A 17,190-nucleotide genomic window follows, 5' to 3' on the forward strand; every position below is an offset into this window, starting at 1 on the left:
TCACCCCCCCCCCCATCTGTTATTTTTACATAATTTTAGACTTGAAGAAAAACTGTAAAAATAGTTCAAAGAATTGAGATATCTCTTCCACATTAACATTTAACTCTCTCTTTTTCTCTTTCTTCCAACCCCCCACTCTCCTTTGCCCCTAACAACTCCAATGTATTCTTTCCTAAAAGGGGATTCTCTTGCCTATAATGATAAAAATTAGAAAATGGAACACTGAAACAATACAATTATCTAATCCACAGACATATTGTGTTTTTTGCCAAATCCCAGTAACACTCTTTATGGCAAAAGAAAATTCAAGATCATTCATTTCACGGAGAGTCATTTCACCCTCTTTACTAGGGAACAGTTTCTGAGCCATTTTCTATTTCACTTTGGAAGAGTATAGGACAGATATTTTGTAGAAATCCTCCCAATTTGGACTTACCTGATGTTTTCTAATAATCAAATTTAGATCACTTTGGGCAGGAGAAAACAAAAAAAGTGATGCTAAAATCTTCTCAGAGCTTCCTATCAGGAGACACAAGCTATTCATTGGTACCATTAGTGGCAAAATCAACATTGATCATTTGGTTAAGGAAGAGTCCATTGAAACTTTTGAAGGTAGAATTTGAGACTGTGTTAAAAAACAAACAAAAAACCAAAACCCTTTCATCCTCTGTTTTTAGCAGCCAGTAATGATTTTTACCTGAATCAATTATTAAAACAGTTCACAGATGGAGATTATCTACCTTTTGACTATAAATAAGAGCTATTCCTTATCTCCATTTATATGTTTGCTTCTGTTTATGTATTCATTTATTTGCTTTTTTATTTACTTTGATCTCTTTCTTATTTTCTGGCTAAATGTAAAATGTTTTAATCTCATTTTGTTTCTTTTTCTTCCCCAGCCTAATAATCAATCATTTCTCTAAGGAGCCCAGGCTCCTTATAATGGAAAATGGTATTTAGAAATCATGTATCAATAAACAAATGAAAGAATGGATTTTAATGAATTTCTCTCAGTTTACTCAGATGTTATTTAAATACAAGGGTAGGTTTCTAGCTAAGGAAGGCTGTTTCTTTTGTTTAAATTATTATTATTCATATTGCAGAAGTTAAAAGCACAACTCTGTAAAGAAACTACATGAGTCCAGATCTTGGCTACTCTGCCTACCACACACATACAGTGGGCAAGTTGTTTAAGCAGTCTGTGTGTTAGTTTATAACCTATAATAAAACAGAAATATTAATAGTACCTATCTTTATTAAAGGATTAAATGAATATATGCATGTAAATGCACATAATAGTATTTGACACATTGAAAGCAGTTAATGAAAGTTAGTTGTTATTACAATTACACTGATTTCTAGTAAGTGGAGAAATTGTTTTATGTTTATCTATTACACCTTACTTTCATTATTATATTCACTTGTAAATAAATCAAAGTGAAACATTAATTTTAGTTTTGAGTCTAAAATCTTCTTATGATGAGATGCCAGTAATTATAGTAATGTGAGAAAATATGTGAATGTAAATCTTTGTAAAGCATAAAGGTGTTGTGGAAAAAATGTGGGTAGTACTGAAATCTCTACCACTTGAAAGTTAGTCATATAAACATATCCAAGTTGCGGAAACCATCTAGCCTAAGTTTTCTGATCTGCTAAATAGGAATTATTTATAGAACTGCTAAAGAATAAAGTGATAAAAGCCTATGTAAAACTTCTAATATACAGTTTGATATTTACTAGAATATAGATTTTATATATATATATATACACATACATACATATACATACATACATATATATATTCACACACACATTTGTGACATACAATGTCATGTAAAACATTTTATTTCACAGATGTGTAATACTGAGTGATTTTAACTGAATAGATAATATACATATTTTAAATTTATTATAGAGCTATACTTGACTGATACACTTTTTTATTTTATTTAAGATAATTTCTATAAACCAAGATAACCTGCAAAGTAGCAGTAAATCAATACATACTGGGAGATACAAATGACCAGTTTTCCAAATCTTTAATTTGTACAAAGTTGTGTGGATTTTTTTTTTGATACTTTGAATTTTGAAATTTCCCTGTCTCTAATATTCACTTCAAAATAATGACAGATTTTAGAGAATAGACACAAACTTACCCTTAAAATGTCAGTCTTTAACTGCAGTTCTGTGGGTGGAGCTGAATGCATTAACCCCAGGAGAGTACCCATGTCATCGTCCCCATTTGGAGAGAGCACCAACTGCTGGATAGTCATCAAGGCATGCTGCCGGCATTGAGGGTACTTCACTATATTGTGTGCACATCTTGCACCTCCAAATTCCCGAAAAATTCCTTGAAAAGAGAAAAAGTACAACACTGAAAAACTTAAAACATTTGAGATAAATTTGAATTAAAATTCAATTTCTTTCATTGGTAAAGTAATTCAAAAGAATCAAACTAAAACCTACCCAGCTATTTTGCCTTTTAAGTGAAAATTACACTGCAGAATGTCAGCAAAGGTATATGCACATTTTCTCTAGACTCCTAATAAAAGATTAACTCCCTGATATGTTCACCATGTCCAAATTCTCCAAATCTAGAACATTCAGAATTTCATAGGTAGATACCAGGAATCCCAACACTGAAGTCAATTTATATAGAAGGTTTTCATGAATATACTCCATATAAGTGAGATTTAAACTAGAAAGGGCTTTCAAAATAATAGCAAGAATGGAATAAATTACCATAGGAAAAATTATAAAGAACCAAATTTTTGTCAGGCAGAGCATAAGAAAAAAAAAAGACAAATTCTATGATAGAAAACATCAGTCATTGTTTTGTTCCAAAGCCTTCAGATAAACTTATTCATTTATTTTATTTAATCCTTATCTCCTTCCATACAGAAGTCCAAAGTGATATAGTTAGTAATTAATCAGGCAGTATTTGTTCACCACGAACAAATTCTCCAAATCCAGAACATTCAGAACTTCATAGATGGATACTCGGAAACCCAACATTGAAATCAATTTATATAGAAGGTTTTCATGAATATACTTATGCCTACAGTGCCTACCTCTATAACCTGTACTTCTGTTCACAAATGATATTGTTCTCATGTCGAATATCATCTTCAAATACAAAAAAAGGACCAAGTGACATACATCACTAATCAGCATTTCTTCCAACTAATTCTACTTTTTATGCTTCCCCCCCTTTAGCTTTTTTTAAATTTTTGATTGATACTTTCTACATTTCCATAAAGATGGAATTCCCTGTCGTATATTTATATATGCATATACCATGATTTTGTTAAGTTCATTCTTTTTCCTCCCCTTTCCTGTCCCTTCTCCTTCCTTTTAGATCTCCTTCTATTTCACTCATCTTTCCTACACCTTTCTAATGTCCAATTCCAATTCCCCTTTGCCCTTATTTTGCTATATTTTATACATATGAGAAAAATCATTTGACCCTTAATTTTCTGAGTCTGGCTTATTTCACTTAGCACGATATCCTCCATTTCCAACCATTTACTGCCAAATGACTTAAGTTCATTTTTCTTTATGGCTGAGTGAAATTCCATTCTGTATATATATGATGCTTTCTTAATTCATTCATCTATTGACTGTTACCTTACAATATAATACAATAATAATCCTCAGCATGTCCTGAAAAGGTATCTGTGATCCAAGCCCAGTCCAACACATCTACCCCTACTTATTCCTCTCAAGTTGTATTGACCTTACTGCCTGCAGATTTTTTGAGGTTCACTGAAATTTCAAGTAATCTTGTTTTTAAAAGCAAGAATGATATTTTATAAATACAGTTGAGAACTTTGTAATGTTTGGAACAACTAATAATAAAAAAATAAATGAAATAAAATTTCAAATAAAATAAATAAATAAATACAGTTGGGCTATCTATTAATTATGGAGAAAAGAAAGAAACATTGAGATGAAAGATAAAGCACAATATTTAATAAAATCTTTTATCTGAGAAAGATTAAGTTTTATTAAAGAATCATGTTGACATTTCTAAATGACACTCTTAATTTTTTATGGTTTGTATATGAGTTGTTCCCACCAAAGCTCATGTAAGAAACAATGTAAGAAATTCAGAGGTGAAATAATTGGGTAAGGAGAGTCCTAACCTAATCATTGTATTAGTCCACTGATACAGATTAACTGAATGGTAACTGTAGGCAGGTAGGGTATGGCTGGATGAAGGTAGGTCACTGGGCATATGTCGTTAGGGATTGTATTGTGTCTCTCATGAGTGGAGCTCCCTCTCTCTGCTTCCTGATTGTTGTGTCCTGAGCTGCTCTCCTCTGCTATGCCCTTCTGCCATAATGTTTTGCCTGTCTCCGATGCAGAGCTATGGAGTCAGCTAATGATGGACTGAGACCTCTGAAACCCAAATAAACTTTTCTTCCTCTACATTGTTCTCATCTTTTGGTCACAGAGATGAAAAAGCTGACTAAAATACTGGTATTACTATAAGCTTAAGAAAACCATCAAATGAAGCAAATATTTTGAAAAAAATTTAAATAAACAAAATATTTGTACAAGAGTGCATATGTAAGTGAAAATTTTAAAAGGATAAACACAATGTACAACATAAAAGGCAATTTAATACACTTTGATATAGTAACATGTTATATATTTGATCTTTAATGTATTTTTAACAGTTAAAAGTATTTCATTGTTAGGGATACAATTGTACCATCTTTGAATTAACGGTTTTTCCTCTAAGTAATAATAGCATTTCAGTAGCAAAGAGCACTAGAGAAGAAGTAACGAAAGGTAAGTTTGCTTGTGGCTTTTCTCATTACCTGCATTTGTATTTGAACCTTGAAGAAGCACTGTCAAAGTCTCCATAACCAACAGAGCCAGGTGTTTTTGGTCTTCAACAGAACTATTATTTCTTGAGTCCCCTACAAAAAAAAGTTCAAAGAAATGGGAGTTCAAAACCCAATTGAGTCAAATGTATGAAAGATGATATATCATGAGCTCTGTAATGTTTTGAACAATCAATAAAAAAAAGATCTAAATCACAAAACTGACAGGATTATTTTTTGAGTCAGCTTTATATTAAAAATTCCTTTTAATATTTTTTAACATTCACTTTCCAGTAAAGCAATCAATATAATACAACTTTTAAAATTATACCTGTCTAACAATTACCAAAAGCAGGCTAGAAAGTTACAGCAATCTAACAAATCTTAAAAATAAAAATACTAACTTCAAATATACTTTCTCACGGGGGTTCTTATCAAGGAGAATACTAGATTTTAATGTATCAAAAAGAAAAATTTAAGGATAGTGTGACCAATTCAACTTGTGTTAATTCACATTTAATACTGTGAAATACTACTGTAGTTTCATCATGTGTACACAAGTATGGCATACAAATTTATATACATACATGTTACATATATGTATTATAACATCACAAAATAGGCACATTTGCACTATAGTCAATAAAAATATTTTGAAATTTATATATTTAATTATGCTTAATTCTAATTAATAATTTTCAATGATTTCTAGAAGTCTTACAAAACTCTCTTAGACACAGAAAGTAATACATACTAGTTATGTGGATCATAGATGCTTCTCCTCAGTTTTCATTTAGTTTCAGATGTCCTGCACTACAGTGACATAATTCTGGGATCCCCTTCCCCAATTTCCTAACCAAAACTGAACTGAACAGTTAACTTTGGGAAGTACTCACTAAATGTCAAAAGAATACTCACCAGGAAGTCATTCAAATCTATAATCAAATGAAAGACACAGCAAGGAAAAACAAAACAATTTTCCTAAATTCCTTTGTCAAATAAGAACAAAGTTATGGAAAATGCTTTACCTTGTTCATCTAGTGCCTGGGTTGGATCCTTCAAGAGAGCAGCATATTTATGTAAAAGGTTTACCATGACCTCCAGAAGGCCCACCTCCCTGAACACATCTTTAAATATGTAGTCATGTCTTGTAAACTTAAGAAGAGTTTTCATTGCAATAATGCTACAATGATAAGAAGAACTAGATTTTAAGAGGATACTAACACTAATAAGTTCTTTACATGGAATATAATTTAAGCTAAAAACGACAAACTCCAGCATCTCAAAGTATTTGTTTTGTACTTCTGGGAGTTTAGAAATCTTCTCTGCGAACTGTGACAGTGTGTGCTGTGACTCTAAGATGAAATAATTGGCACTGTCAGCCATGTAAATATTAGTGATGGCATCAAGGATGATTTGGGCAAGGAAGTTGGTTTTTGCTTTTAAAAATGCATTCTGAAGAACTGCAAAGGCCTGGACGTTTCTCACACTGTGACCTAAAATAGAAAATAAGAACAAAAAAGTAGGTGCTATGTGATATTTTACCATGGCAAACTAATCTGTTTAAAACACTTCATAAGTTTTAACATCAATGTACTATTTACTAAGAACATATCCTATTTTCACAAAAAGTCTTATTTTTTCCATTGGTTTAAATAATTTAATTAAAAATAAATAACACCAAATAAACCTTTAAAACATTATTATGAATATTTCAATTCAAGACTAGCAGATGTTGAAAACTAGATTGCTTAATTAAAAAAAAAAAAAAGAACCAGTCTTCCACCTTGGAAATTTGTGATGATATCACATTTTATTATCTATAAGGCTGAAACTGATGTAAGAACAGTTATCTCTCAACTTGAAAAGTCTTTGGGACCAAGAATAGGCCCAAGATAAGCAAGATGAAAGCAGGAAATTAGGAGGGGAAAATTTTTTTAAGTTTCAATTTTCCCTTTACAATTACAATAATTTTAATTTGAAATTTTAACTAAAATTTATAATTAAATATATAATTTCTTTATATAACTGTTTGCTAAAGCAGTTTATGGCCAGTTACCAGTTACATTTTTAAACTTTGATTTTCAAACACATCAGCTGGAAAAGACAAAAACCTTGTTTCTTGTGAGGCAAATCGGTAATAATATTTATAAAGAAATTAACATAGACATTTATATTTGAGGCAGACCAAAACAAGTTGCCTTTAAAAGTTGTCCCCAGGTCCATAACTATTAAGCATTTGCAAGAGTGACAAAAAAAAAAATCACAAAAAACAAAACATGTAAATCCTTACAGATAAAGCTGGTTTTTAGAAACAGGGTAAATATAGAATTTAGGAAAAATATGAAAGTGGTTAGAAAGTTTGCTCAAAATTCCTGGCATGGACATTTATAAAAATATATATATAAAGAATTCTAAAAAGCTTCAGTCTATAGTCTATCAATTCTCATTTATGACATGAATTTATTCTATGTATGGCAAATACCAAAGATTTATCTTTAATTCCTATCTTTAAGCTTAGACACACTGATGAGCATATAAATGTGAAAGTATGACTACATGTGACAAAGAAGTGACAAATTAAGTTAAAGATGAACTCTAATCAATATTATACATACTTCAGTTATGTGATAATATGAATCCTCACTCTAAAGAAAAGTTAGAGAGCTAAATTGAGGGTAATTTTGGAAAATTTAGAGTTTTCCAAGTTTGGTCATTATCACTCACAAAAAATAAGTTATATTCATAACCAACTACAAGGATAAATAGTCCACTACCAAGAGAAACAAGTCATCTAAACAAAAATGTATATGCATAAACACAAGTCAAAGGTAAAATGTACTAATCTTCACATACAAAGATAACCTTAGAAACACAGTGGTCAGCAGGGCCTTTGGCTCCCTAATAATGAATGTGCTCTGATCCATTTTTAATCCTACTTGTTACCCAATTCATACAGGGGCCATTACTAGCTAAAATATATTGATCCTAGTAAATAACCAAGGAACACTGAGACTGATTTCCATGGCTGTTTTTTTTAAGCAGGACATTTTATTAAATAATCACCTAATCTTATATTGTATGTAAATCCCAATCATTTCTTGATTGGGAAATGATTATTTCAATTTAAAAAATCTATTCATAATGAAAATTAACAGAATTTGTTAATTTGGCTTTCTATCAGGAAAAAATATCTAAAGGAATGTCTGAAAACTAATATTAAAATAAGTGATTTGCAAATTTGAAACATTTTGTATTTTGAATGTTAATAATGAGAAGTTATTTAAGACTATCATACTCATCAAATTCCTCAAATATTCAGTTAGGAAAGGGGGATAACAATTAAATTTTAAAAATAAATAAAGATTACCCCATATATGAGACAAGTATATTTCTTAAAAATTGTCATATAAGAGCTCTAGTGTTTTAGCTAAAGAGCTGTATATTGCTTACATTTCAAAACTTGCACTGATTCAATCTGGCACAAAAATAGCTAAAATAAAGTGAGGAAGTCATTCTAAAGGATGACTATCACCACTCATTGCTCTCAAGTCTACACAAACAGAAACAAAATAAATGAATTAATCCAAGGTTTAGAAGTATACCTGCATAGATCACAAAGAATAGAGCCTCCCCATTTTCAGAGTCTGATAAAAAAAATTATAACAGCAAATAACAGTGAATGTTAAAAAAAAAGAGCCTACATAATATAGGCACAAGTAAAATGAAATAAAAATACAGGTCTAAATAAAAAATTCAGGATACTTCATATTATTTGTTAGACTCTGCATCACCAGAGTCAGATTCTATTCAACACTCAGAAGATGGGCCTAAAGAGATATGAATAGAAAGGAGAACAGGAAAAGCCACCCATGGAATTCCAGAAAGAGTGCTTCATAGGGCCTAAACTAAAGAAGTGGCAAGTAAGGCTGGTAAAGAAGGGAGGAAATCAATACACACTCAAGAAGCATAGACAGAAAACAACGACTAAACCACACATGGGAGTAACAACTGGAGCAGTGGTAAACCAGCTGTAAGGTTATATTCCTAGGTGCTAGGGAACATGAGCCTGGGATGTGCTTACATCCAGCACAGATAAAGCACACTATGTGATCTTCACAAAAGCCCATGATGAAGGCTGCACAGCATTTCACTTACTAGACCTAACAAAAATGCACACAAGGGAAAATATGTTATCCTCTGAGTGGAGAGGAATGACTGCAAGGGGAACACAAAAACATTTTAGAGGGATGGAAATATTACATATCATGATTATGGTAGTGATTATACAATCATTATAAATTTGTCAGAACTAATCAAATTCAACATTTAAATGGAAATATTTTAATGTACCCAAATAATACTTCAATATTGCTGACAAAAAAACAAAGATGACATACTTAACATTCCATCTATATGGAATACCACTCTCTCCTTTGGTTCTTACATCAACCCTACAAAATGGCCATTGGAAATAAGTAATTTTGAGATATACAGGAAACTCAAAATGATGTTATGTAACCTATCCATTGTATAGAATATTAGCTCAATTTTTTTCTGAAGAAGAAATTGAAGTTTGGAAGGTCACTATGACCACATGAATCCTAACTTTTAGGGCAACATCTTTCTAGTAACATAAACATATGTCACTGTATTCTCACAAGGTCCCCAAGAGATGCTAGGACATATAATTGTGATCCCTAATATAAATGAGACAAAATCAAACAATGACATTACACAAAAGATTAATTTTTTGACATTAATTCTGTTATTACAAAATTATAGTATATTATACGTTGTTATTATCAAGATCAGAGTAATCAACTAAATAAAACAATAATGAAGTATGAAAAAGGAAGTACATCACTGAAATATTTTTATATTAACTCATAGAAAAAGTTAACTGAAATATTGAAATTAAAGTCTATAACTTATTTTGAGGAGGCTACTATTTTTTTTTATTATATTAAAAAATGAAATCTTGACTCACTCAAACATGAGAAACGACGCTTATTTCAGAGACTCATTTAAAAGGTTCTATACAACCCATGCACTGAGGGCACAGCATATCACACTTTGATGGCATCATATATTCTCATGACTATTAAGTTTCTAACTATTGACTTCTATGTCATAAAAACTTAAATCACCAACCAGATATGTTATTTTTGGTTAGTTAAGTTTTATGTGGAAATATCATGATCCTCTTCAATATTTAATAAGTAACAAATCATGTTATGATGTTCCAAATGTTATAAAATCTAGACTACAAAATTTAATCTCTGACATCAATAAAATAATGTGACTTCTTTTACTTAGTTTTATTTAGCTTTAAATGAAATATAAGCATTTATACCTCATACTTTTCCTATATTAAAAATTATAGAGTGTGAATTTAAGTTCCACCCAAGCATGGTAAAAAAGCATGGAGTTAAAAAGAAGTGTGTTAGTATATAAAACTGTTTGAATGTTATAATGAAATACCATAATATAAAACTTTTCATTTAGTTTGTTTTTATAATATTATTTTCAAGTACTTAATTTGCCAAACACTCTCAGGAAATTTTTATCTAAGCTTAACTAAATATAGCACAAACTTGAATGGAAAGCAACAAATTATCTTTATTCAAATAATATAAGGAGTAAAGTAAGACAAATTCATTCCTTTTCTACTTCTCTGAGTTGCAAAAATGGGGGAGAAAATTAAACTCACCTTTGCCAGCAGGCTGAGGTACTGCAAATCCAGGCAACAAAAAGGGTGCCCCTGTGGTAACACCAGCTGGTTTGAGTTCACTGACACCATATGTTGTTAGGGAAGTTATCAGATTAACCAGATCTTTCAAGGCGTCTTTGGATTCTGCCTCTTTTGCTTGTTCCAATCTAGAAAAAGGATGATTTGGACAAATTTTTTTCTGTTTTATTGTATCCTCAAAGTTAATACAGAAAGCATTTTTAGATTTAGTAAACAAATGTAGAAAGTACTCTGACAAGTTTCCTTTTACTATTTTTCCTATATGAAAACACATATTTTTAAAATTTACCAATTTTATTAAAACACATTACGGTATATTGGAAAAAAATCAGATTAATAATCAGAAAGCATGACTCTGTGTAAGTGCTGATTTTCCCACTAACAGTGCTACTTTAGATAAAACACTAATTTTTGGTACAAATTCTACAACGAAAGAACTAGATTACATAATCCTTCTAGGTACTGCAAAGCTCTGGAGTTCAAGTTGAACTGTTTATAATCAAAACTTTATTTAAAGTATTCTTTCCTAAGACATTTTATATGAAGAGTTCTAAGAATTTTATCTGAATTTCATTAATTTTTTTAATATTTATTTTTTAGTTGTAGTTGGACACAATACCTTTATTTTACTTATTTATTTTATGTGGAGCTCGAATGTGAGAGGTGAGCACTCTACCGTTGAGCCACAACCCCAGCCCTGAATTTCACTAATCTATTCCAGTATTATCATTAAATAAAGTTCTAGGAATCTAACAATTTTTTTAAATGGTCATAATTTCTTTAGAAAGAACTTTGGAGTCATGAAGGAATTATCTTTGATAATGGCTTTTCTGAGAACACAAATGTTTAAAAGAATCTTTTTTTTTAAAGAGAGAGTGAGAGATGGGGGGGGAGAGGGAGGGGGAGAGAGAGAGAGAGAGAGAGAGAGAGAGAGAGAGAGAGAGAGAGAGAGAGAGATTTTAATATTTATTTTTTAGTTCTCGGCGGACACAACATCTTTGTTTGTATGTGGTGCTGAGGATCGAACCCGGGCCACACGCATGCCAGGTGAGCGCTCTACCGCTTGAGCCACATCCCCAGCCCCAAGGATCTTATTTTTTAAAAGAATCAGATTCATTGGGCTTTTCCTCTTAATAGAAGTTACTTGTTCTCATGAAAATAAACTTGGAGCTGGCTATGGTGGCAAAGGCCTGTAATTCCAGAGGCTCAGGAGTCTAAAGCATGAAGCATGAGGACTGAGAGTTCAAAGCCAGCCTCAGCAATTCAGTGTGGCCCTAAGCAACCTAGGGAAGCCCTGTCTCTAAATAAAATATAAAAAGGCTGGGGATGTGGCTCAGTGGATAAGTGCCCCTGGGTTCTCCCTGGCACCAATAAACCAACAAACAAACTTGGAGAATACACAAAAGTATGAAAAAAGAAAATGTATTCTTAGTTCACAACTCAGATAATCACTTTTAACATGATGAGATATATATATATATCACTGAGCCACATCCCCAGACCTATTCTATTTAGAGACAGGGTCTCACTGAGTTGCTTAGTGCCTCGCTTTTGCTGAGGCTGGCTTTGAAGTTGCAGTTCTCCTGGGTCAGCCTTCTGAGCCACTGGGATTACAGGCGTGCTCTACTGCGCCCACACTGATGTATATTTTTAAACTTGTTTTTTTTTTTTAATCTGAAAAGTTCAATTTTTCTAATCTCATACTATATATATAAAGCTCTTCATAGAGCTTGGTATTCTACTAATATCATGCAAGCCAATCACAGATTTGGCAGGGAGAAGATGAGAGAGTTAAAATATAAAAGGACAAATACACAGAATATTTTGTCACATTTACCATTATATCATTAGGATCTATAATCAGGGATAAAAAAGTATTTTGTCAGATTTTCAACCTTCTTTTTTTTTCTTTTTTTGAGAAGGGTCTCCCTATGTTGCCCAAACTCTCTTATATAACCCAAACCTCAGCCTCCCAAGTAGCTAGGATTAACAGGTATGCTCCATGACACTCAGCATGTATCAACATTTTTGAGGTTCTTAGGAGTATTCTGTCAATCTGCATTCTCAAAGGATTGTACCAACTAATACTCCACTAGTAATGTAAACTGATTACTTCATCAACATTCATATAACCTCTTTTATAAATGAGGATATAAATACAAAAGTATATTCTTGGGAGGTGCCTAACATTAACTAAAGATAAGTAGGTTAAACTGGTATTAGGAATAATATGTTCACAAAACAATGCTTTCTTACATTGGATCAAATGACTTAAAAATAACTAGTGGTCCAGGAACAGCTGGAAAGGAACGAGTGTATTCTTCCTAATAAAATTTCTAAAAGCAGCTTCCTCAGTATACACGTTCACCATTTAGAATGGCAAAGGGTAGTTAAGTCAAACATTTTGAAATGACTATTTTTATAGTCACTTGTTTTATACACATGTTTATAAGATCTCATTTAATCTACATAATTATTCTTACTATTAACTGCATTAATAATAATACTAAAAGTACTATAAAATAAGAGCAACCAAAAAGTATAATTAAGCAAGGAGTATTTCTTTTTTTTTAAACTGGTGAAAAATATCTTTAATAACAGCTCTATAAATGAATACAGTTCATTTTACCATATCAATAAACACTACTGTTTAATGGACTAGTAAGCACTTTTCCTTACTAATCTTAACCCAAGCCTCTTCATATCATATAAATTTTTCACCTTTTACTAAAGCAAAGAGTATTTCTAATTTTTCCTCGGTTATTAAACAGTAGTTTTATTCTTCCTATCTAAACTCATATTTGTGTTCTGCATTTGAGAATTTTTACTCTAAATTCACTACTTCTACTCTGTAGTCAGAATAGAATAAAAAGAAGGCAGTAAAGCCAAGAGGATACCAAAACATACAGTCAATAAATGTTTCCTTTTCTTGTAATCACAAATCCCATTGTTTACTTTGATTTTAAAAAACCTGAGTAAACATTGAAAACATATTGTTAAATTGTGGGGTTTTACCTAAGCAAGAGATCACAAAGAAAATTATATCCTTGCCATATCCGAAAATCATCCAAAAGTGTTTGAGAAACATCACTGGAGTCTTTGAGGAAACAAGAAAGCCCAGCAAACATTTCAACAATCTCTAGAGGAGATAGGTCATCTGATTGCTGCATATTCTGAACACAAGTAGATAAACATTCTTTTTCTGTAAGAATAAAGAATTAAATAAATATGTATTATGTCCACTGCTCAAGAAAATTTTCTTCATTCTTACCTGGTATTTAATGAAACATTAAATTTTAACGAATATGTAAAACACTATGAGATAAGTGTTAAACCTTCTAAAATTAAATGTATGATTCAAATTCATTGTAAAAGTCCTACCTCTAAAGTAGATAATGAAAGGTTATATGCAAATGTGCCTAGAAAGAATTGACATTTATTATAGTTCTTACATCACAGTTTTACATTTTATCATTAAACAAAAGGATTGGTCACTGATAATTTTTTTGATTTTTTTTCCTGATGGTACAGTAACAGGATGAAAAAAAAATTAAAAGTATCTTCAAAGTTTAAGAAGGAAAAAATCCATTAATTATTTAACATTCACATCAGACTGAATATACACCAATACAGATTTAAGGTATAGACATCATAAGTGTTTCAGAAATAAAATTTCAAGATTATGATTACACTACATGTTCCTAGCTTAAACTACAGTTGTACCACATCACTGACTTTGAGGATCCAGTGTCACATGTAAAAAGCTAAGTTCAACATAAGAATAAAAGGGAAGAAACTATTTAATGACAAATTCACATATTAAGTAAGAGTTTATACATGTATCTTTCATATTACAAGTGAACAAATAGTTGTTAATATTTTGAAAGAGTTTCAGGACACTAATAAAAACTTTAAAAATGAATAATTTGAGACACTATACAAATGATCTCTGTATATATTTTAGAGAATAGTTGAATGAATGGATTAAACAGATAAATTCCTCCTTAGTAGTGATAAAGAATCCACTTCATTCCCTTTATTTTCCACTGGAGAGATTATCAGGTTATATATGAGACATATTCAGAAAGACAGAAAGACTAGTAACAGTAGCATATTTGCTCTTTTTCAGCAAATATGCTACTGTTACTAGTCTTTCTGTAGTCTTTCTTCAGAAGACAGAAGAATAGGCTATGACATAGGACTGAATATTTACACAACAATGAAATAGTTTTGAGTCTTGAGGATATATATCATATAGAACTAATGAGAATTTATTACTTTTGAAATGTTCCATAAATTTAAAAATTATTTTCTCCTAGACAATTTATTTTTTAAATTAGAGGCCAATTTCTGGATAATGGAGAAATAATTTAAAAATTTGTCTCAAATGAAGCATAAGAGATTCAGAACACTTAAAATGAATATATAGAGATATTCACCATGAATATACTTGACTACATTGACACTAAGACCATGTCGGGATATGGTCATAAGGACTTCTCCAGCACTCTTCCTCCAAGGCAGATTATAGGGAGGGCACCAAGAGGTTATTGCACTGAATAAAAGCTGGAGATCATCTTTCTGAGCCAGCTCCTCTGCTGGAGAAACAAAGCTGCAGAGTTTCACTAAGATCTAAAAGACAAAACAAAACATGTCATAAAGTAAATAAATGGGTGAGTAAAAGGGAAAAACTAGAAAAAGATGTGATCTCAACATTATTAAAAAAAAATTGAGGGTAAGTGTTGGGCAATATCATTAAAACCACAATGACTAGTTTTCATATGCAACATTAAAAAGACATTTGAAATTTAGAAGTGTGCTATGTTAAAACATTTCCTTATATCAGTTTATATTTTTAAAAAATCTTTATTATCCGCTCTCTTCATCATGGTATTTTTGTCTACCTGTCTAAAACAGGATAAAATAGCACTACCTTTCCTGTTCAATATTTTGTCATTCTAATTTAGTTCATTAGTTCTTACACAGTTGAAATGTGATTTTCTTCTCTAAAAAAACAGTGTCACAGGAGAAGAAATTGAAAACATCTTGAAAATAAAGAAATTTTCAAATTGGTTTCAATTCTGTCAAGGTAGAAAAGAATATTTGAATAATATAAATAATCTTAATTTCAAAGTATTTTTAAAATGTGTCTAACTGCCATAAATCTTGTTAAGTCCAGATTTCTTCAAGTCTAGAATGAAAACTGATTTCTAAACTATGAGTTGCACAATATACACATCACAAGCGTTTGCAGCACTGAGCACCTGATTTCTGGGGACTTCAATTTTGGTTTCCGCCCTCAATAGAAATCCTTCTAAACCCAGATCAGTATCAGGAAAAGTTAACTTTTCAGTGCTAAATCCTCAATTCAATATTTTTTAAAATATAAAATATGAATAAACTATTAATTATGAAATCAGTTGATTCTCTTAAAGAGAGCTTTATGAAATCTGGATATTTCAAAATTGGTAGGGAAAATTTCTAAATAGGAAAAGAAGTATTTGAAATATTACATTAACATGTTTAGATACAAAAGTTTCCTAGTTCATAAATGCCAACTATCAGAAAGAAAGAAGAATAAAAAATTCATGAAAACAGTAAAATATTTATATAATTAGTAAATATGGATGCCCCAGGTCTAGAAAGGCTGCTAGATAAAGAATGTCCATAAATATGGGTAGTATGTATATCTTCTCCCACATGTAAATATAGATCATCAAGTGTAGCAAAAGGTATATGCTCAGAGAGGTATATTATTGATTAAATTCTTTATTGCCTTTGACCCTACCTTATGTGATCAGAGGGACAGATGCCATTTTTCTAATTTATAACACAGAAAACAAAACTAAAATAGCAAATCCCTGTTCTCAAAAATAAACCTGATTTAATGACTCTTTGAATCTGTTGACTGCTAAGATAATTGGTTCTTAATCTTTATAGGCAAAATGATTCTTAAAATTGTCTACTATAATCCCTTCATTTTACAAAACAGAAAAGTGCAGAGTCTACTTCACATTCCTCGTCTGCCCCTATAATAATCACTTCTACTCGAAGTGGCTCTGTTACAAAGTCCAATCAAGTGTGGCAGAGCAGTAATTGGCCACATCAACAAAGAATGAATGCCTGCATGAAACAGTACCAACCGCTAAGGTCTCAGGAAACCATCTGTCACATAATACAAACACAGGGATTTCATCTGTCATAAAACACTTAATAAGCGTTATCTCTATCGGTTTTCTAAACAAAATGTTGAAAATAATATCTAGCCCTTGATGAGGCACTAAACCAAAAAAAGTGATGCAAAAAAGCAGCACTGGGTTGGGAGTGGGGCAGTAAGGTTCTCAGCACTGCCACTCTTATGCACAAGGACATCAGTTTCTATAACTCAAGTGAGGGGTCTGATTTAAATGATACTTTCAGTTCCTTTTGGTCTTAACATTCAATAATAACAGTATATTAAAATGAGCCTCACATTATTACAAGTCAGCATCCAGTGGTATCAAATATAGTAAATTTTTTTAAGTATTAAAAAAAAAACTTTGCTATGCTTACATATAAAATGCAGCTTCCATTTGCTGCCTAAGACATTAGTTAGTTCTGTAGAAT

The 17,190-nt window shown here is 31.3% G+C and overlaps 1 protein-coding gene across 10 annotated transcripts in view; it reads right to left on the reverse strand.

The window, feature by feature from the left end:
- Wdfy3 (WD repeat and FYVE domain containing 3) overlaps positions 1–17,190 on the reverse strand; it is a 249,231-nt gene that overhangs the window by 121,472 nt on the left and 110,569 nt on the right. For 9 of the 10 annotated variants that reach the window (XM_078021529.1, XM_078021535.1, XM_078021532.1 and 6 more), the window contains 6 exons: positions 15,024–15,216; positions 13,600–13,786; positions 10,546–10,712; positions 5,861–6,328; positions 4,827–4,928; positions 2,157–2,350 (listed from right to left, as the gene is read on the reverse strand). In XM_078021529.1, the coding sequence (XP_077877655.1) occupies positions 2,157–2,350; positions 4,827–4,928; positions 5,861–6,328; positions 10,546–10,712; positions 13,600–13,786; positions 15,024–15,216 (1,311 nt within the window). The remainder of the gene's footprint in view (positions 1–2,156; positions 2,351–4,826; positions 4,929–5,860; positions 6,329–10,545; positions 10,713–13,599; positions 13,787–15,023; positions 15,217–17,190) is intronic. The other variant, XM_078021536.1, reaches the window with a different exon arrangement.

This window comes from Ictidomys tridecemlineatus, chromosome 9 (genome assembly GCF_052094955.1).
Source record: "Ictidomys tridecemlineatus isolate mIctTri1 chromosome 9, mIctTri1.hap1, whole genome shotgun sequence".
Taxonomy (NCBI): domain Eukaryota; kingdom Metazoa; phylum Chordata; class Mammalia; order Rodentia; family Sciuridae; genus Ictidomys; species Ictidomys tridecemlineatus.